Genomic DNA, 22,047 nt, shown 5'->3' with positions numbered 1-22,047 from the left:
ATCATTTCAAACTTCTCAAGGAACTCCGTTATCGATGTGTTTGGTGTCCGATAAACCACACCAACCATCAAACCATCCTGAAGTTTTATGAACAGGGTTTCAATGCAGTCAAAACTAACAGACGCCACTCCCATTAGCTGGTAGGAGACACTATCTCTGACAAACATCCCTACCCCACCTCCCCTTGCTCGTGTATCCCGTGGCTGGGATAAAAATTTATAACCCGGGAAAGAGACTACTTCATCACGCTTAAGCCACGTTTCACTCACGGCTATTACATCAAAACAGGATTCATACCTTGCCATGTGTACAATCAAGTTATTTAGGTTACTTCGTATGCTGCGCACGTTACAGTGCAAAATTGAAAAGCTTTTATCACGCATCAAATCGTCAACTTGTTGAAACGTAAAAGCCATGTCAAAAGAAACAGGAAAAATGTCATGCTAAGATCTGAACGACAGAAAAAAAAGAAAAGTCACACAACGTTGGCCAAGTCACCTTCACTTGTGATGTGCAGAACAGTAGAGTTGTCTGCCCTACGCATCAAAATTTTTCCTTGTGACAACCAAACAAACTTCCAGTTGTGGTCCTTAGCTGCTTTCTTTGCTTTAGATAGTAGTACTTTGTTTTCAACGCACAGGTGCTCATTAACAAACAAGGGTTCTTGTTCTTCAAAACCAAGCAGTCTCGTGTTCAGTTTGGTCTTTTTAGCTGCATTGAGCACTTTATCTCGGATAGACCTTGTGACAAACTTGACCACCACGTTTGGCTTATCCTTATCTTTAGAGCGCACTCGATGCACTACATCAATGTCAGACTCGGCAAGTGCGACACCCAGGCAAGAAGCCACCTTCTGAACAGAGTTTACAAGGTCCTCATTCGGAGCAAGCGGAAGTCCCTTGATTTCAAGATTTATGTTCCTGGTGAACTGTTTTAGCTCTAACATCTCTTTTTTTGTCTCTTGCAGCTCATTTCTCAGAAGCTCATTTGTTTTCTGATAATGTTCATTTTGTTTTTTGACTTCCGCAAGCTCCCGACGAAAACCCTCCACATCTGCCTTGAAGTTTTCAAACCCCTCATTCATGAAGTCAATTGACTCTTTAATGCCAGAGAGCTCAGCGCGAATTTCAGTGCTTGAGCCGCCCATTTTTTCGACGCTGCTTTTCATGTCGGATGCAAATACATCAAGTTTAGTTAGAAGTTCGGTAAGAATCTTCGCTACTTCCTTAATGCTCCCTGGAGGCTTATCCCCGAGAGCCCTGAAATCTTGTAGGGCATCCTTTGCACTGTCCATTTTCGCGCTGAGGAGCTCGGCGAAAGCACCCGACAAAGTTAGTCCTAGAGGCGACAAAAATTACACCACAACACACCTGGCAGCAGCAGCGACGGCAAGGTCGCGATGCCGTTTACAATAAAGCATACGAACAAGCACCAACCTGAAAAAATTGAAGACAATATCTTGATATGCTGTGTGCGTGACCGCTGCTGCTGCCAGAATGTGAAGATACGTGTTTCGCACGGCTGCAGGTAAGCGATAGTCCAGGTGGCGCTCACTGTGGGTGCCAGACACGCCCACCTCGGTTATCCTCTGACGATGACACTGGGCAGTACGTCGATGAAATGCTGCAGGAAATTGTAAAAGCGGCGTCGCGATGAGTGCCAGGAGAACGGAAGAGGCAAGGCAGCTGCCAAGGCCACCACCGGTAGAGCACCACCGGTAAAGCGTACAGAAGAGCCGTCCAGCGTCTAGTACCTGAAAAAATTGAAGACAATATCTTGATATGCTGTGTGCGTGACCGCTGCTGCTGCCAGAATGTGAAGATACGTGTTTCGCACGGCTGCAGGTAAGCGATAGTCCAGGTGGCGCTCACTGTGGGTGCCAGACACGCCCACCTCGGTTATCCTCTGACGATGACACTGGGCAGTACGTCGATGAAATGCTGCAGGAAATTGTAAAAGCGGCGTCGCGATGAGTGCCAGGAGAACGGAAGAGGCAAGGCAGCTGCCAAGGCCACCACCGGTAGAGCACCACCGGTAAAGCGTACAGAAGAGCCGTCCAGCGTCTAGTACCTGAAAAAATTGAAGACAATATCTTGATATGCTGTGTGCGTGTCCGCTGCTGCTGCCAGAATGTTATTTTAGCGAATGAACAAAACAGCATTGTTGCTGGAGTGCCCCATGGGACAGATAATGGGTCAGTTTACAGGACAGCTGTGCTGTGGCTACTGGGAAGTCCATCATCAGTGCCTTTTATTACCACCTCAATACTTTCACTTCCTACAAGACGAAAGTTAGTAAATCATAGTCAGGAACAAAGTCAATGGTAGGAAGTTACTGCCTTTCAATTTCCACTCTGGTGTGGAAATCGTCCACTCCCGGACAGCTTTCTGAGGCCCTGCAGCGAAGGCTATGCAGGAAAGTGAAGGAGGCGGGCCTTTGTCCCTGAGCTGTATATAGTGGGTTTGTTGTTCGGTTTAGGCGTTGGGAGGGGGGAAAGAGAAAGGGGGGCCTTTCTCTTTGTGTTTTCCTGAAAGCAGCTGGCATCCATCTGAAAGCAACTCAGATTAAGGGGCCCCTCCCTCTTTTTCTGCCTGCAAAGAATGAGTGCCTTCTGCAGATGCAACTTTTTGGCCGATTTTAGTTGGAAAACAAGTCTGGTGGTGAAGCTGGCTCATGAAGCTGGCATGAGTTTTCAGTATAAAAGATGAAACTTAGAGGGCCGGCGGGCGGCGTGTTTTGGATTCCTCCCCTATACAGTGGAGGTAGCGAAGTACCAGCACCCAAGTAAATAGGATTACTGTGTGCTTGCTTTGCATGCACAGTAGCAGTTGTGCACTCTATAATTACTTTATCGGTTCCTAGTTATGCATTTGTTTTCCCAGTGCCACTTGCGCCTCTGTTGGCCTAATGCAATCACATGGTTGAAAAAGCATCCATGCATTGCGCAGAAGCCTACTTCGTATCGTTTAGCACAAGGTTGTTGCTGACAGTCCAATGGTACACCAACTGTTCTCGTGCTTTGCGGCACTTCATTTTGTCCGAGTGCACATGTTCATTGAAAACAATGTTTTCCTATAAAAAATATACAGTTTTGTGAGAAACGTTCTCTAATTGTTAAAAAGACTACGTTAAAACACCCAGTGCTCGCTGAACGTCTCTTTTGTCCTGTGGTTGAGGCATCATCAAAATACTTTTTACTGAGCTCTGATCTGGCAGCTGACCCTGTTCACTGATCTTGTCACCTGCCAGAAAAAGAAGTTCTTGTGTGCCAAAGCTACACTTTTTGGAATTAAGAGACAGGCCATGGGTCTGTGATCATTCCAGGGCTTTCCTCAAATGGGAGTTGTGGTCCTATCTAGTTGCACCGCACACCAGTATTTCATCAATGTACAGAGTCGGTCACACTTGTCTAGAGTGCTCGAGAGGTGCCACCCGGGGCAAACAAAGCGGAATTCTGAAGCAGGTATTGACTTTCAATGATAATGGTTGCGCTGGAGAGCAGCAGAATAGACACGTGAAGCTCACAGGCACCAGCGCCTTCCCGCTAGAAAAGCACCTGGGGAAAGATTTCACTTCATTTACTCCGCAGCACACCACCCGAGCGCTCTAGACAAGTGTGATCGACTCTGTACAGGTGTATGCCTTGGAGGTTGTCAAATATTTTGGACATGGCCTTTTGGAAGATTTTTGGCGCGCTGGCTATGCCAAATAGCAGGCACAGAAACTGATAGTGGCCAAAGGACGTACAGAAAAAGCAGATCCAGGACGCTTTTTTTTTTTTTTTTTTTAGTCTGAGGGATCTGGTGAAAACCATACAGTCTAGGCATGAGAAGCAGCGTGCTTTAGTGAGCTCTGCCTCGATTCGAAATTTTTTCTCAACACAGAATTTTGAGCTGTCTTACAATGTTGGATACTAGACATATTCACTACCTGTTACATTTCATAAAGCACGAGACATTGACTCTTTTCTTACTGCGCCACAGTCCATCATATATGACCGATGTTCTAAACTTGTCATCAAAAATTCAAGTTGGCACTCCTGAACAAGCTGTGCCATCTAGTTTTCTTCTATAACACCATCTCTTTGCTTTCAGTTTTTTTTTTTTTTCATTTTCTAATGGGAGGAGGTGACGTGAAAAATGAAACATTGTTTGTCAGTTGGCTATCATAGCATCCATTTCGCCACGGGCTCCTCAAAGGCAAAAGGCAACTCTGAGCACTTTAGTTGGCTCTGATGCAGTTCTGTTCTTTTTTCTTAAAGGCACCAGTGGTGGGTCAGCTCAATGTTTAGTTTAAGGTTCACGCTGTATTTTATGTAGTGTGCTTGATACGTAAATGATTTGGTGTTTTAGGGTCTTCACAATGTACTGCCAACATATTTTTCCAAATGCACGAGCAGATTTTATGATGATGTCAAAGAAGGCCACGCCCCTTTTCACCCATAGAACCTATTCACCACGAACTGAAAAAAAAAAAAAAGAAATATGTCGAAGAAGAGGAACTGCACACTCTGCTATAAAAACGAAACAAGAAGAGACCTCAGAATAAGTGTAACATGGAGAACATTCCAGACCTATCTAAACTTCATGTCCCCACTTGACTGCTTTCTCTAGTGGCATAGCTGTCATATTCTCCCAACTTGAAAGGCAATGAAAAGTGCGTTGTATTATGTATGTAGCTAAAAATTGCAGGAATGCTATCTAAGAACATGCGTAATGTTTCGTATATTTCAAGTTTTTTTGTAATCAACTTCTAGCTCAGTGCAGCGGCTTATTTTTGTTTCGCTTGTATTGTTTTTTTGTGTGTATGTGTTACTGGCAGAATTACCCACTAATTTTCCGAAGAGTTTCGCACATGCAATTCCAGCGTTTTTTTTTGTTTTTTTCGTTTGGAAATACTATAACCAATAAGCAACAGTTCGATACCTGACAATGCGCAGTGCACTTGGGACTCCTTGAAGGAATAATTTTCATTTTAAAACACTCAAATCAGTCATTTTTTTTGCGGTAAGAAAGAGTTGAAATTGCATTTCTCAATACACACAGTGGTTTCCATATGATGATGTGCAAAAATTATTTGTTCTTCTCGTAGAATTACATCGTAGTCGATTGAGTTGAATTTTTAAAATGGCATACAGAGAAGACTGGTGGATTTTCTGAACGCACACAGCACAACCTTTGCACAAGATAAGTTGAGACCCTCTTGAACCTACGCTAGTGGTCACAATCTTGTACACAATAAACTTGAGTTACTATGAAAAAAAGCAGTGTCCTACATGCAGGACGCAAGGCATATATGGGTTAAGTGATTCATTCGTGTACCATGGATCCGTGCATGCTCTGATGTGACTGTCTTTCTTCCTTACTATTACTAGTGGACTTTCTCAGTCGGTTGGTTCGTCTGTTTTCAGGATGATGCCAGTGGCCTCCATGTGTTAAATTCCTGGTCTGATTGGCTTTCGTAGCATGTGCAGGGCGTGCTATGGTCCTCTGATGACTGGCTGGGAGCCTTCTTTGAGCACCATGCTGTACCTCTTCTTAAAGGGCATTTCCGGGGGTTCTTGGACATTTTGAGTTGATAATCGCATCACATTATTCAGAGTTTCTTCTCCTCGGTGCAAAAAATTGTTTTTCAAAACATCAAGTTGTAGTATTTTAAAACAGCAGCAACTAGGAAACCGAAACAGGGCTTCAGCCAAACTGTGAAATCACGACGTACTAACCTCTGATGTTACGGATGTTGTTCCAAAACATCATGTATGCTTCGATTGGCTAAAACGGGGACTGTAAGCGACAGCTTGAGTCCTTATGTCTGACGTAACCAAAAACAAGCACGAAATTTTGCCCTTTTGCAAATTCAGAGTGAACGTCAACAAATGCGCTAAACTGTGACATCACACATACAAGGTTGCCCATAGAAATCACCTGACTGAGGGCACAGAATGAAAAATTTTGAACCTGGCTGAAAAATTTGGCACATATGACCAGAAAACTGCGCAGAATTTTCCCTGGAAGTTTCAGTAAAATTCATGGAGGCGCACAAAACATTTCAGCTGCTTTTTAATTTAACCTTGGCTATAGAATAATTTGGGAAATTCTACCTTGACTTCAGCATTGAGATCTGTAGGGTTTGCTACAATTTCCACTCGACGCACCAGGCCAAAAAGATCACTTGCACAGAGACTAATACCCCTGCCACACGTGTTTCGAATGACTTCGAACCGAATGTCATTAGACTGCTGAACTGGCGCTGCTGGACGAAGTGTTTCGATGTCATCCTGTTCAGGTGACATTCAGATGAGCTCTGCAAAGACATTCCAGATATTGTAATGCCTTCAGAACATGGACACAGCCCGCACCAACCAACAGCCATTGCTTTGCCCTGTCCCCAGCCACTCCTCCAACTGTCGGCTATGTGGCTGCTGGTTTTGTTATCCACTGCTTGCTTTTTTCTGCTGTTTGTTCAACAGTGTGACGACCCCCCATAATGCGCAGGTCCACACGGGACGGAGAGGCAAAGAGACACCGTATGGCTCAGTTTAAACAAACAGATATATTCAATAATTATACATGATTATGATTATACATCAGAGGCTGGGGTGTCCGAGCTTATGTGCCGACGACTTCATGGGGACGATGGAGGGGCTCCGGAGTTGAGCTCGAACGGTTGCTGGCAGAAGCTGCACGCCGTCGGGCTTCGGCGCTGAAGGCCCTCTTGGCGAACGATGTCGTCCTGAGCGTTGTTTCTTCCGTACTCCTTGTCGATTTTTATATCCTTCTTATTCCCCGCATTCCCTAGGTTGAGGACGCCCACGCCGGAGCGGAAGGGTCCTAGGGCTTTCACTTGGGCGCACAAACACACCACCGCACTTATGGTCTCGCCCCCGTCACGTGTTGAGTCCGAGGGAAAGAAGGTTGTCGTCGAGGTAGCGTCGGCTGTGGTAGACGGTCTCTGGCCCGCTGACGGTTCCCGCGGGTCACCGACCTCCGTTCTCCATCAAATAACACTCGCCACTCAAGGCCGGAACGCGAGGTCACTAAAAGGCCGGAAAAGTGGTCCCTTGTCCTAGGATGTGCTCGGGAGTGTTGGTGATGATGCCCGCCGTCTTGTCACGGGGCCAGCCCCACCGAAACGAGGCCCTTTGTCCCCGGCACGGTCACGGCAATTGGTGAAGATAACGCCCGTCTCCCCGCGGCGGCGGCGGCGTTCGACACGTGCCGACACTATGGAAAGGGGGTCCGGTTGTGCTTAAACCCCTTCGTTTTGGTCGTTCACTCTCAACGAGTATGGATCGGTAATTGGACGCAGCTGTCACCTGGGTCTTCTCCGTGCGGCCCATGGCGGGAGGCCTGAAAGCAATCCCACTCAAGTTGCTTGCAGCCATATACAGTAGAAACATGTGTGCTGGCTGCTTCCAAAACGAGACCGGCTGTCGCCGATCTCCTCTCTTCCAGCTGCATTGCTTTCCCTTGAGTGCTTTTGCCGCCACTGGGGGCTCCGTCTACGCCGCGCCGTCGAACGCGGACCCTCGTAGCACACACAAGGAACGTCACACTCGCTCACCCTCCAGAAGAATGTTTTCCGAACATTTGAGTCCATGCAGCTCCCCTTCTCTTTCTGAATTGCCTCGCACAGTGCGTCCGACAAAACACTTTTCGCTGCACTCAACACCACTGCACAACACCATATGCCTCAGCTGTCATAACTGGCGTCTCCAGGGGCAGCACTGATCTTCTTTTACAGATAAACATGAAACTCAGCACCCAAGCCTCTCCTTTCTAGTCCAAACTGGACAAAATAAATTTACCACAGTTACAAAGTAGCTCCCACTTCTAGCACGATCACGGCACAGACAAAAATATAGATAACGAAAGGAAGTAGGGCAGGTTCTGCATGCGGATTCTGCATGCGCTCCGCATGCTCTCCTGTGAAGGTGTTACTTAATGACAGAAAGGTTTAGCTACCAACTCCGATATCTTAACACATAAGCACATAGCAATGTTATGAGCTGCGGCATTACACAATTCTAACCAGTTCACAACTCCGCTCTGTTTACGCCATTAGTCTGACTTAGCTTTCCGATTTCGCAGCGGATATCGGCCTTCTTGAGTCATACCAAATAAGTCTGTGACCCTTTGTCTGCTTTGAGACTCGCGAGGGCTCGTGGCAGGAGCCTCTCCTGGCGTTATCTGCGCGGCAACCTCGCGCGCTTCTTCTTCTTCTAGCAATGCATGAAGTAAATCCGGTGGCATTCCAGCCGTCACCTCTGGCGCCTGCCGAACAAATGCAGGAGAGGGCGTTTCTTGCAACTATCTGCGCGCTCTGCTTCACTTCTGTCCCCATCAAAATCCGCGCTTTCCCTTTCCTCATTTCGTGAATACTGAACCGGTGCCGACTTGAGGCGATTTGCGTGTATCCTTATCAAGCGCCGGTTCACGTCTCGGACGCTGAAGTTTACCGGAGAAAGCTTCTCGACAACCTCGCACGGTCCTCTCCACTTCGTCTGGAACTTACGAGCTAGCCCAATCTGCCTTTGGCAGTTTTCAATGTACACGCTGTCCCCCACATTAAACGGCGCGTCTCTAGCACTGCGATCGTGCACCTCCTTCCTGCGCTTCGCCGCTTTCTTTAAGGCCTCCTTTGCGATGTCCCTCGCCACTTGCAAGCGCGATTCTAGCTCAACCTTATAGTCGTCCAGTGAAGCGTATGGGACACGACGGGGGCCCTCTGGCACTTCACTAGGCTGGTCCGGGTCTCGGCCGTAGAGAAGAAAGAATGGCGATTCGCCCGTGCTCTCGTGTGCTGCGGAATTGTAGGCAAACATTGCATACGGGAACCACAAATGCCAGTCCCGCTGGTCGCGCGAAACAAAATGCGACAGGAACCCGGCCACGGTTTGGTTCAGTTGCTCCACCGCGCCGTTGCAAGCCGGATGGTACGGTGTTGTCTGCTTCTTAGCGATCTTAAGCAGCTCGCAAACTCTCCTCATTAGCTGCGACACGAAGTTTGTTCCCCCGATCTGTCAAGAGTTGCCTCGGGGGTCCATGTCGGAGCACGATCTGTTCGACAAATGCTCTTGCAACCGTGTCTGCCTTCTGATCTGGGAGTGCTACCGCTTCCGCGTATTTTGAAAGGTGATCGACAAATACTAAAATGTACCTGTTTCCGGAAGTGGTCGTGGGCAATGGGCCCATTATGTCCATACCTGTCCGCTCGAAGTGAGCCGAAACCTCAGGGAACGGCTGAATTGGAGCTGGTCTTCGTCCCTTGGTTGTTTTTCTTTCGAGACAGGAATGACACTTCGCACAGTAGTCTCTAACATCCTGTCGCATGCCACTCCAAAAGTACAAACGCTCCACACGCCTGCGTGTCTTCGCTACGCCAAAATGACCGGCGCATGGCGCATCGTGAAACGCGCGAAGAACCCTTTCTGTCCACGACCGAGGTATGACGACTCTCTCCCAAGCGGTTTTCTCTGGTCTCCCTTTCCTGGTTGGCCTCGTGCGCCGACACAGGGTGCCGTCTTTGCCAATGAAATAACCTAGCTGTTCGGGGTGAGACGGTGCGCCCTCTAAGCTTTCGATTATTCGCTTCATGTCAGGATCTTTGCACTGCTCTGTGCGTAATTCGGCGGGGTCGACTACGGGGACAAACTCATCTATAGCTGCCACGGCAGCTGTGCGGGCTGAGTGCATCAGCATTCAGGTGTCTTTCCTGACTTGTGCTCCACTTCAAAGCAGTATTCCTGCAGGTGTAGATTCCATCTAGCGAGTCGCGAGCTAGGGTCCCTGACACTCATCACCCATTTCAGAGGATGGCAGTCTGTGACTAGCTTGAATTTGCGGCCGTAAATGTAACAGCTGAAGTGCTTTACTGCCCAGACAACGGCGAGGCACTCCTTTTCCGTAGCTCCGTACTTTTGCTCTGTGGGGCTCAGCTGTCGGCTAGCAAAAGCAACGGGATGTTCTTTGCCCTCGATAACCTGAGATAGCACGGCACCAACTGCGAACTTTGACGCATCTGTGGCCATAACGAAGGGCAAATTAAAATCCGGGTGGCGCAACAGCGGTGCACTCATTAGCTTCCTTTTCAGGGCCCCAAAAGCATCCTCCGCGTTTTCGTCCCAGCGAAAGGCGACATTTTTGGCTGTTAAGGCGGTGAGCGGCTTAGCGAGCTTAGCGAACTCCTCTATGTGCCTTCGGTAGTAACCGATCAGGCCGAGAAACTGCCGGACCTGGCGGACGCTAGTCGGGGATGGAAAATCCGAGACACACCTTAGTTTCTCAGGGTCCGGTCGCATGCCGTCAGCTGAAACAACGTGCCCGAGGTATTTCACCTCGTTTTTGAGGAATTGGCACTTAGATGGCTTCAGCTTGAGACCCGCTCCTCTTAGTCGCACCAAAACCTGCTCAATATCGAGCAAATGGTTCTTAAAACTATCACTGTATATGATTATGTCGTCCATATACACGAAGCACAGCCTCCCCAGAAGACCTGCCAGGATAACATCAGCGGTTCTCTGCCAGACAGCAGGGCTTTTGGCCAGACCCATCGGCATTCTTTTCCATTCATAGTGCCCTGAGGGCGTGTTGAATGCCGTTTTCTCGGCATCTGCCGGATCCATTGCTATCTGCCAGAATCCCGCCGCCATGTCCACTACCGTGAAGTACCTGGCAGAGCCCAGCTGAGAAAGCGTCTCCTGTATATTGGGGATGGGGTATGGATCGATGCGAGTTACGGCATTTAGTTTCCAGTAGTCCACTACCAATCGATACGAGCCATCTGGCTTTTCCACCAATAGTGCTGGTGCTCCCCAGGGTGACTTTGAGTGTTCGACAATGCCGCGATCAATCAGGTCCTGCATCTGCCGCTCCACCTCCTCACGTTGGGAGTAAGGAATCCTGTACGCACGCTGGTAAACGGGCGATGAAGTGCCGGTTTCTATCCTGTGCTTTATAACGCCACAGCAGCCCAAATCCAGGTTGGACGCGGCGAATACCTCCGAGTAGTCGTTCAGCAAACCAGCCAGAGGCTCCCTCTCCCTGGATTTTACGTGAGAAAGATCGAACGACGCCTTTGGAGCAGCCGAAGGACTAGCATGCTCTACAGTTGCGAGTACCGTATCGGTGGGCTCACGTTTCTCTATCGCAGAGGTGAAGAAAGCCAATGTTTTGTTCTTGGGAAGGCTCAGTGGCTGCTGGCTACAGTTAACCACCCGTAGGGGCACTCTGTGGGCGTCATTAACTGTCACGAGGCACGCGGCTGCCTTCAGGCCATTGCTGAGAGAGTCGACCGGCTCAAGCACTCCCACGGCGCCGCTCTCTACATCTGAAGGCACACACGCGTACAAAATGTGCTCCGACCAAGGAAGGACGACCGCCTCATCGACCAGCCTCACGGCAACCCGCGAATATACCTTCTCCCATGATCCCACTGTTTGATGGGTGTCAATATCGGTAATGCGAATCTCAGCCCCTCTCCTGTTCAAAAACGGAACTTTTGAGCCGCCCGCATTAACCTCTTCCTCGGAGAATGAGACTACTACCTTCCCTTTTCTCAAAAAATTCTGCCCTAATATATCTGACACTCCGTTTGGCAGAGACACCGTGTCCGGGCATACGTAGCAGGGGTGCTCCAATGCAATTCCGCCGAGAGAGAAGTGTAACCGGTAGAGTCCACTTATGCCAAGAGGATCCCCCGTTATGCCTACAAATTTGGTTGCCATACCACCAGACGCTTCCAACACCTCGCAGTCCCCCTTCCTTCGAAGCGTGTTAAAACTGCTCTCCTTAAGCAATGTCACCTTTGACCCCGTATCTATCAACAATTCTATGCAACAACCATTTAACTTGCAACGCACAACAGGGCGTGCCTCGTCGGCCACACAAACCACCACCACCTCATCATCCACTGCTCCCTCCCCACGCTCCTCAGGATGGGGAGGACTATCTAGTTTTTTGTCTTGGTATCTGGAGCCCCGCTGTAGGCTTGCTTAGGGCGTGTCTCGCCTGCTTCTCTTTGTGGCTCCCCACGGCGCACGTTTTGGCAGAACCTGGCGATGTGTCCGCGACCCTGGCAAGCGAAGCATACGATTTCTTCAAAATCTCGCATACCGCGCCTGTAGCTTTGTGGCGGTCTCCGGTTTCTAGCGAATGGGCGCTGTTGAGCGCGCGCTTCAACCTGGCGTTCCACCTGCTGAGATAGCAGCTGTTATAAGTGATCTAACCGCTCTGTCAAGAGAGCAACCTCAGGGTTGAGCACCGCTCTCTCTATGAAGCGTACTCTTGCTGCGGCTGTCGTTAACGCCTCATTTCGTTCCTCATCCAATGCGGCCGCCACGGCTTGGTCGAAATTGCTCGGCTTGCGCGAGAGCACGAACCGGCGCACAGGGTCTTGCAGACCAGCCACGAACAAAGCGGTCATTTCCTCTTTAGGTAGATCCTCCGCGTATTTCTTCTTTAGCTGGTCTCCTTCCTCCTCTTTGCTTAACATATCGCGTGCTAGGCGCTGAAGCCGCGACGCAAACGTTCGCACGTCCTCCCCTACCATCTGTCCGGCGTCACGGAACCTCTGTACCCGCACGTGACGTGGTTCAGTGTCGAAATGCTCAAACGCGAGCTTCTGAAATCCCGCAAATGATTTTGTGGATTTTACTTTTTCGTCTCGCCATGCAAAATCATGAGCAGCTCCTGCCATCTTACACCTCGCCATTCCCAGCATTTGAGCATCGGACCATCCCCCCATTTTCTCAATCTCTTCTAGCATGGAAAAGAAATCGCAGATTGGAACCCCTGTCTTATCTCCCGTAAACGTCGGAATGACGCTTCCTAATGCCAGCATGCTTGCTCCGAGCGACGGCTGTGGAGTGGGAGTTCCCTCAGATGCAGACATTTTTTTTTTTTTTTCGCTCAAGCCCTTTGGTGCCTCAAGCCTCTCAAATGGGGGTAAAAGTCCCGCAATCAGTCCCGTGATTCCCTTTTGATTACAGTTTTGAAGTCATGAATGTTGCAGCATTCAGAGGACATTTGCTTTTGAGACCCCACTCGTGACACCAGTGTGACGACCCCGCATAATGCGCTGGTCCACTCGGGACGGAGAGGCAGAGAGACACCGTATGGCTCAGTTTAAACAAACAGATATATTCAATAATTATACATGATTATGATTATACATCAGAGGCTGGGGTGTCCGAGCTTACGTGCCGACGACTTCATGGGGACGATGGAGGGGCTCCGGAGTTGAGCTCGAACGGTTGCTGGCAGAAGCTGCACGCCGTCGGGCTTCGGCGCTGAAGGCCCCCTTGGCGAACGATGTCGTCCTGAGCGTTGTTTCTTCCGTACTCCTTGTCGATTTTTATATCCTTCTTATTCCCCACATTCCCTAGGTTGAGGACGCCCCCGCCGGAGTGGGAGGGGCCTAGGGCTTTCACTTGGGCGCACAAACACACCACCGCACTTATGGTCTCGCCCCCGTCACGTGTTGAGTCCGAGGGAAAGAAGGTTGTCGTCGAGGTAGCGTCGGCTGTGGTAGACGGTCTCTGGCCCGCTGACGGTTCCCGCGGGTCACCGACCTCCGTTCTCCATCAAATGACACTCGCCACTCAAGGCCGGAACGCGAGGTCACTAAAAGGCCGGGAAAGTGGTCCCTTGTCCTAGGATGTGCTCGGGAGTGTTGGTGATGATGCCCGCCGTCTTGTCACGGGGCCAGGCCCGCCGAAACGAGGCCCTTTGTCCCCGGCACGATCACGGCAATTGGGGAAGATAACGCCCGTCTCCCCGCGGCGGCGGCGGCGCCGTTCGACACGCGCCGACACTATGGAAAGGGGTCCGGTTGTGCTTAAACCCCTTCGTTTTAATCGTTCACTCTCAACGAGTATGGCTCGGTAATTGGACGCAGCTGTCACCTGGGTCTTCTCCGTGCGGTCCATGGCGGCAGGCCCGAAAGCAATCCCACTCAAGTTGCTTGCAGCCATATACAGTGGAAACATGTGTGTTGGCTGCTTCCAAAACGAGACCGGCTGTCGCCGATCTCCTCTCTTCCAGCTGAATTGCTTTCCCTTGAGTGCTTTTGCCGCCACTGGGGGCTCCGTCTACGCCGCGCCGTCGAACGTGGACCCTCGTAGCACACACAAGGAACGTCACAACAGCTAGCTCGTTTACTTGCTAAATAAATGTTTGAAGATAGTCGAATCTGATATAACTGTCGAGTCCGCATATAATGGCCCCACTTAAGACGAACTTTCACTTATAACGAACGAGACTTGCACGACCGTCAAAATATACATTGTTTCAATGGCAAAAAATCACACGTATAACGAACGTCATTGAGCCTTGCTGATCAGTTATAGCAAACGGACGGCGTAAACCCAGCGCTGCGATGCGAGATAACCTGCCTCCGACCGATTTGTGCGCGCGGCATGTTTTCCCGAGCCTCATCCGCCCCCGCAACATGCCTACCAAGATCGCCATCCCGCCCCTCCTCGCAACTCATCTCCCCTCCTCACTCTCTTGCCAATCCGTGCGTGGCCTCCACGATCAACTGTGCCGCCGCCGGTGCAGATCGCGAAGGCCACGCTCCGTCACGGCCGGGCTTGAGTGGCGGCAGCGGTGCACGTTTTGTACGGCCTGCGCACCAAGGGTGTTTCCTATCTGCCTCCGCTGCGCGATTGTGGCACTGCGACCCAACCGCTCCTCATCTGGTGCACTGGCCGCTCGTATGTGAAATGCTATGGCGCGTGGGCGCTTTTGCTGGCTAATCGCGCTATTGAAGTGCTGCAAAATATTTTGAATCTATTCAGGCTAGTATATACTCAATCCGCAGGCCTGCACATCCTAGTGCGTTGATGTATTCCAGTTGCATATTGTTTATGAACAAAGGTGATGTGAATTAGTACTGTATAGTAATATTCTGCCGCATATCTCAACTATACTCCTTTTTATGTTCGCAACAGCTCATGGTCACTGTTCACAAAGGGTGTGCACTGCCCGTTCAACTACTAATGAAGCTGGCTGGCAGAGTGAGATGCAACCATGAACACGACTCAAACAAGAATAAAATTAGCTCTGTTATCATACAGTTATATTGGCTAAGAGACTTCAAGATGAAACAGATACGCCTTCCCAAGTGTTATACTTCGCCTGCATTTGAGCAACCTTAGTTTATAAAAACTTACCGTTTATTTCACTCTACTTCAACTTAACTCCTAAGAATGCACTCCTACTTAATTCCAACTTTAATTACTAATTAGACTACTGCCATCTGGTTTTGGGAACATCAAAAAAACCTTAATAAACTATTTGTAATACAGAAAATGCAATAAGGCACGTAGCTGGAATCAGTTTCACAGCCCAGACCCGTCCTTTCTTCCTTGAATATAAAATTATGTTAGTTAACATTATGCACGAATATACATGTTTAACATTCTCAAACAAAAATTTTGAATATTGGAAAATGGTAAGGTACTAATTTATGGAAATATTGAAGGCATTGTTTAACAAATTTCGAGAAAGTACGAAAGTATAGGCTGCTGTTGTATAGCCTCATCAGCATTTAGAAAAAATATGGACTGCAAACTGAATATACGAGGAGGAGACAGAAAACTCAAGTTCGGTTAAATCCTTGGTGGTTTATAGCATACACCTACATACATTTTACGTGCCAAATTCACCTACGCCACATATGCAATTTTAATTCATTGCTTTCTACCGCATTCATTGTTAATAGCTTCCGACGCCACATGCATTTTGAAAAAGGTCGTACATGTGATTCAGCTGGAGAGGAACCTAGAATTTTGCCATGATGAGTGTCCATCCACCAGTTAACGCGTGCTTACATCCACTCCGCCATGAACAACCATCTGCAGTACCCTTTCATTGGTAGCGGATCGGGCTAGTTGGTGCAGATTTGACATTTTCAGAAGTGCTAAAACACCGAGGACGCAGAGGGAACAGACAGGGACGAGCGCTCGTCCCTGTCTGTTCCCTCTGCGTCCTTTCATTGAGAACGCGCGACAAGTGATAACAGTGCGATATAAATTTACAAGAGTGCGAATCGTCGGTTTAACCAATTTATCCCTGCAATGTCTACACTGTACTCGTTTTCTTTTCTGAAACTTGAATGGATTGAACGTGACATCACTGACCTGATATCATCAGCGTATGGAAATCACCCGCTTTAAGAAATTATTTACGGGCCGATCTGCTGCACCATATATGTTATGTAGCGAAATTAGTGTTTTGCTTAGGCATCCGTCAGTAATATTTGAAGGTGTCGACGCTACATACTGTTTTGGAAAGGTGATATACGTATATGATTCTCTAAGAGCCCAAGATTTCTACCGATTTGATTGAACAACCACCTATGTTCTTGCATGCGTACTTTCAGAGCTTGTTTACTTTGGCTGGAACCATGACCTGTGGTTAGCCACTACTGAGTATGCGCGACAAGTGATTACCACGGGAACAAAATTGATCACAGTATAAATCGTGCATTGATCTCCGCAATACTCCTGAAATGGGAGGGTGACTTATCGGAATTTTTTTACCGCCTGCGCTATTTGAACAATTATCCTCTTTGGCTCGTGGTGCCTGTTGCATCTGCCACACTTACTTGCTCTTGCATTTTTCTGACTGCAGATCGGTTCGACCAACTGCTCAATGGTCTCCAACGCCTCTTGCTGTTCTTGTGCTGTTCAGCTTTCTTGCAGAATTGCAGAGCCTTTTCTTAACAAGCTGCCACGGTGGCTCAGTGGTTAAGCTGTTGACCTGAAAGACATAGTTTTGATCCTGGCCACGACAGTCACATTTCGACACAGGCGAACTGCTACGGGCCCATGTGCAGTGCAATGTCAGTGCACGTTAAAGAATCCCAGGGAGTTGAAATTATCCGGACCCCTTCACTACGGCGTCCCTCATAGCCTGAGTCACTTTGGGATGTTACCCCATAAAACCAAACCAAACCTTTTCTAATGTTGAGTCCTCTTCACATAGCAACCGTTCTCTAAGCTTGTTTTCGGGGATTCCTTAAACAGTTTGATTCCATATTACTGAGTTCACAAGGCAGCCGAAGTTACAAGTTTGGGATTCGATCTGCAGATCTCGTAGAAAATTTTGAAACGGCTTACCTTCCTTTTTGGTCCTTACGCAGAAGATGTACCTTTCGTATGTCTCATTTCTCGAACATCTCTGTGAGTGCGTCGTAATCCTTTTTCTCCATTTGGTCACACTTTAAAATGTTGCAAACGTTTATTGCTTCAGGGTTGGCGACTTGAAGCAAGATGGCTGCCTTTTGTTTCTTGGAGCGTGGCTTCTCCGTTGTTGTGGCTTGAAGCCAAAAACTCTTCCAGTGGGGGTGACCTTGACAGTGAGCTCCATCAAGCAGACGAAGGCTTTCTATTGCTTGAACACGTACGTGCATGGCCAGCTACATCGTCTACGGCCATGCTGGCCCAAAGAATGACAACATCACTTTCGAATTTCTAAAACAGGAAAGGTGGCTGACTTTATTTTTACAATGTGTATAGCTTCCTTGTTGCCAGTTATGCATGGTTGTTTATCTAGAGTTTATTATTGCATTACAGAACGTCTCAGGATTCCTTCTGCATTAAAAAGATCATTCTACTATCACTCATTATGAAATGCTGAGGGAATGAGTGATAGCAATCATGGAAAAGAAGTAGTGGAGTTGCAACCATCTGATCTCTCTTCTTCATGGTGGTGCTAAGATGATGGTGGTCAGTCATCAGAAACCTGCATAATCTGCAATACACCGGTACCATTGGAAGTGCAGTTCGCTCAATTTTTAAGTGCCACACATAAAAAAAAAACTTAATTTTCTAAATTTATACTGTTATAATAATTCATCATGAGACAGCGTTAGACCTGAGGATTGAGGAAAAAGGAAGTTTTAACCGCTTTGACTATTTTATTTGACATGTCCCCCTAGCCCTTTGTGCTGCAGCGGGACACATGTTCCACTCGCCTCATGTGCTGGCAAACGTAAAACTGTGAACATTTTTACCATTTCTCCAATGGTACCAGTGTGTTTTTATGGTCTCCTAATAGGCCTCCTTGATGTTCTATGTACTTTATGAGTGCGTGTGTACAGCTTCACAAGACCCATCTTGTGGGAAAAAAAAGTTTGAACAATTGTTGAGCTCTTGGGCCTTTTCTGGCAGTAAACTGCCTCATAATACTTCTTGAAGCAATTTTTAATTCTAATATGTGAAAAAGACTGAGGTAAGGATTTGTAGGTCTGTTTACAGTCATTTGGTACAACTGTATGCTCCTGCCGCCACAATGGCTCGGTGGTTACGGCGCTCGGCTGCTGACCCGAAAGACGTGGGTTTGATTCTGGCCGCAGTGGTCGAATTTCGATGGAGGCAAAATTCTAGAGCTCCGTGTACTGTGCGATGTCAGTGCATGTTAAAGAACCCTATGTGGTCGAAATTTCTGGAGCCCTTCACTACGGCGTCCCTCATAGCCTGAGTCTCTTAGGGACGTTAAACCCCCATAAACTACTGTACGCCCCTTTTTTCCACAAAACTATTTGATGAAACGGCTTGAAAGTGATGTCATTCAGTTCCCAGAGTAGCTTGGAGAGAAATTTTGCCATCTGTGTGCATGTCAGACAAGCACACAACTTGCGCCTTTTAAATAAAAGGTTGGTAGGGACGGTGAGAACACCTGTGTCCAAATTTTGTTGGCTTTACGGCCCTTTCTGGCTATATCGTGTTTGTCTGGCAGTAAAACATTGATTTAGTGCTGAGAAAATTGGGTTTAAAATTTTTTCCACCACCTAATTCGAATTGGTGATGTCATGGCCAGAAAGAACTCCTTAAATGCCGTTTGAAATTAGTGGCGACACAGCCTAGCCTCTGGGATCCGTAACTAAAAGAAGTTTTTAAAATGTCTTGACACATGCAGCTAGTGGCTTGCGGAAACTGCCACTGGGGATGGTGCCTGTATTTCATTTTTTGACCTTCTAGAGCGAGAGCTCTAATCCTCAGGGTAGTTTCCATTTTTGATGTGGATGAGACAATGACCTTCAATGCCTCACAAGGTCAAACAGAACTTAACTGTGTGGTGGTATGCCCCAGCTATGGTAGTATATGACCATGTATGTGATCATATTTGGTTTCAGACAGTGGAGACCGTGCTTAGAGCTTTTGCTCCTATAACTAGGTTGAGGCCATGTTGAACCCCAGCCATTTTTTTAGCTTGTAAAAGCTTTATTTTTTCTTCAAGTAGCCTGTTTTTGATCAGAATGTGGTAATGTATCGATACAGGCCAAGCTCTGTGCCCGTAGTCTGTTTAATGTGTGGGGGACGTTTCCTATATTAGCAATTTTTTTAACCTTTACATGCTTTAAACAAACTTGCTAGTTGCTCGTTAAACTACCTTCATTCAGCAAAGTGTATTTTTTGTGCAGGACCCACCAGTGATCATCAGGGCAAGGAAAGACAAAGACATGTGCGGGGTGTGCAGCACCATGCCATAGATTTGTCGGAAGATGTTGGACAAGTTCCGGTGCCTTTCTTCGTGAACCAGGCTGACGTCCTTGTCTGTTAGACAGCGGCCGAGGGGTACGCTATTGCTGTGACGATGCTGACTCGATCGCGGTCCTCCCAGGAGGGCTCCAAGCATGGCTTTGGCGCCGCGGTTGCAGAGTCCCTGTTGGAGAATATGGCCCAGCTGAGCTTGGTCCCACCCCACTTTAGGCGACAGAAATGCCCCGTCTGCCAGAAAACACTGGTCGACAGGGATGCGCTGACACGCCACTTACGGGTGGTGCACTCCGGCAAGAAGCCTCACGAGTGCTCCATGTGTCCGGCGGCCTTCGCCAGGGCCGAATCGCTGAGGGCTCACCGGCGGACGCACACTGGCGAGAAACCGCACACCTGCCACATCTGCGACGCGTCGTTCACGCAGCGCACACCGCTGCGACGTCATTTGCGCGTCCATGCGGGCGAGAAGCCGTACACGTGCCCCTTCTGTCCATCAGCGTTTGTGGACCCGCACACGCTGCTATTGCATAAGCGGACGCACACGGGCGAGAGGCCCCATGAGTGCCACGTATGCCACAAGAGATTCGCCCAAAGCTCCACCCTGAGCATCCACATGCGCACCCATTCAGGCGACAGGCCGTTTGCATGCAGCGCCTGTCCGGCGGCGTTCAGGGACAGTAAGACACGCGACAACCACATGCGGACGCACACGGGTGAGAAGCCCTTCGGATGCACCCTGTGCAACTACAGGTTCTCCCAGCAAGCAAACCTCGTACGCCACATGCGCACGCACACAGGTGAAAAGTCGCACAGTTGCGACCTGTGCCCTGCAGCGTTCGCTTGCAAGCAGGCGCTGGATGCCCACAGGCGGTCGCACATGGGGGAGAAGCCGCTCAAGTGCAGCATGTGCCCGGCAGCGTTCGCCCATCCGCAGAACCTGCACACCCACGAGAGGACTCACAGCAAGCTGGTCACTTGCCCCATGTGTGACAAGAAATTCTCCGTCGGAACGCGAGTGCGGTGCCACATGCGGACCCACATGGGCGAGAAACCGTTCGAGTGCAGCATCTGCAATAAACGGCTCGCCAGGAGGTCCAACCTGGCCTACCACATGCGATCCAAACATGCGCTCCAAAACGCGTCTAGTGAAAGTGCAAGTGCTCCTGAGGTCACGACTGTAATCGCGCATTCGTAGACTCAGGTTACGTACACCATCTTGGACAATTTAGGCATCAATGAATGTTTGCAGACGAGGAGAACTCAGCTGGCACACATCCGCACCAGGATGGTAGGCACAGCTGCTCTGCTACCTCCACCATAAAGTGTTCATCGGACTGCATGACCCTTCGGACTACTTCAGTCTGTACCTGATTGTAATGTGCACTCCTGAGCTGCTGCTTCTAGTCAGTGGCCTTGTTCAGAGTGGTTAAAGGGACAGTCTACAGACTTAGCGCGTAAGCGTTAATGCTTCAGTTCTGGAAAAAATTTGATGTCGGCGTTTTAAGCGTAAAAAAAAGTGGCCCTCGTGCCACCTAGGTCACAACTTGTGATGTCATCACAATCTGCCCACTGTGACAGTTGGCAGTTATGATTGGTCACGAAGGTTGCTCAGGGAGAGCAACCTGGGTCTAACAAGTCCATACGGTGGCTCTGTTTGAAGCAGCAATCTGCCGGGGCAGTGGCGCATCGCTTAGTTGCTGCACAGCTGCGCCAAGAGTGATGTGAGGACTCCCGGCGATCTATGAATTTAAAGTACAGAATGACCAAGTCAACATACATTGGCATGTGCCCGCAGAACCTAGGCGAAGTGATACGCAAAGTGGACCCCAGGCCGCTGAAAGGACCCATTAACACTGGCTTATCGACGATATTATATTCGCCGTAGTCGATCGCTTTTTGCTTTGAATAAACGTATACACAGCTCTGAAACCGAGAAACATGCTAGAACTGTTTGAAATGTAATTTTGAGAGGAATGCTGCATTCCTGTGGTAGTTGGTGTCTGCAAGCCCTGACATTACAGAGGCGGCGGATTGGTAGCACTAAATAGCACTAGAGTCACTCTGAATGTATGAATGGATGGATGGAAGGTAGGGACGTTCCCTTTGACAAGGGGTGGTGGCAGTTGCACCGTGCTCATCTTTGTTGTTTATTTTTGTTTAACTGTGCTGTAAATTGTTCTTAAGATTCGCCATTTATTTTAAATACGTTTTCGTACTCCTCTTCCTTATGTCACTCTCTGCTTTTAAGCCACTAATCTTCCAACTGCTTTTTGCTAACTTCCACCTTAGATTTATTTACATCACCATTGTTCTCTAAACCTTAGGGTCTCAGGAAGAGTGAGTGTGCCTGCATTGACATCCGGATGGTTGCCATCACATGGGGTGTTCAATTGTTTCTATAGATTTACCACACACAGCACATGTGTCATCTTATTCGTTAAATTTCTTTTTGTAGCTGCGTGTTCTAAGACATCCTCACCTAGCTTCCAAAAGTAGGGCACTGCCTCTTGAATTATCATAGAATGCTTCCTTCCTGATCTGCC

The 22,047-nt window shown here is 48.5% G+C and overlaps 1 protein-coding gene across 1 annotated transcript in view; it reads left to right on the top strand.

Moving 5' to 3' along the window:
• Nucleotides 1-21,441, top strand: part of LOC144096713 (uncharacterized) — a 57,103-nt gene extending 35,662 nt beyond the window's left edge. Inside the window, exon 4 of the mRNA XM_077629555.1 lies at nucleotides 19,429-21,441. Within this exon, the coding sequence (XP_077485681.1) occupies nucleotides 19,602-20,699 (1,098 nt within the window). The 5' untranslated portion in view covers nucleotides 19,429-19,601 and the 3' untranslated portion in view covers nucleotides 20,700-21,441. The remainder of the gene's footprint in view (nucleotides 1-19,428) is intronic.
• Nucleotides 21,442-22,047: the final 606 nt, after the last annotated feature.

The sequence above is a fragment of the Amblyomma americanum genome, chromosome 7, assembly GCF_052857255.1.
Source record: "Amblyomma americanum isolate KBUSLIRL-KWMA chromosome 7, ASM5285725v1, whole genome shotgun sequence".
Lineage (NCBI taxonomy): Eukaryota > Metazoa > Arthropoda > Arachnida > Ixodida > Ixodidae > Amblyomma > Amblyomma americanum.
This window is presented reverse-complemented; position numbering and strand designations above follow the sequence as displayed.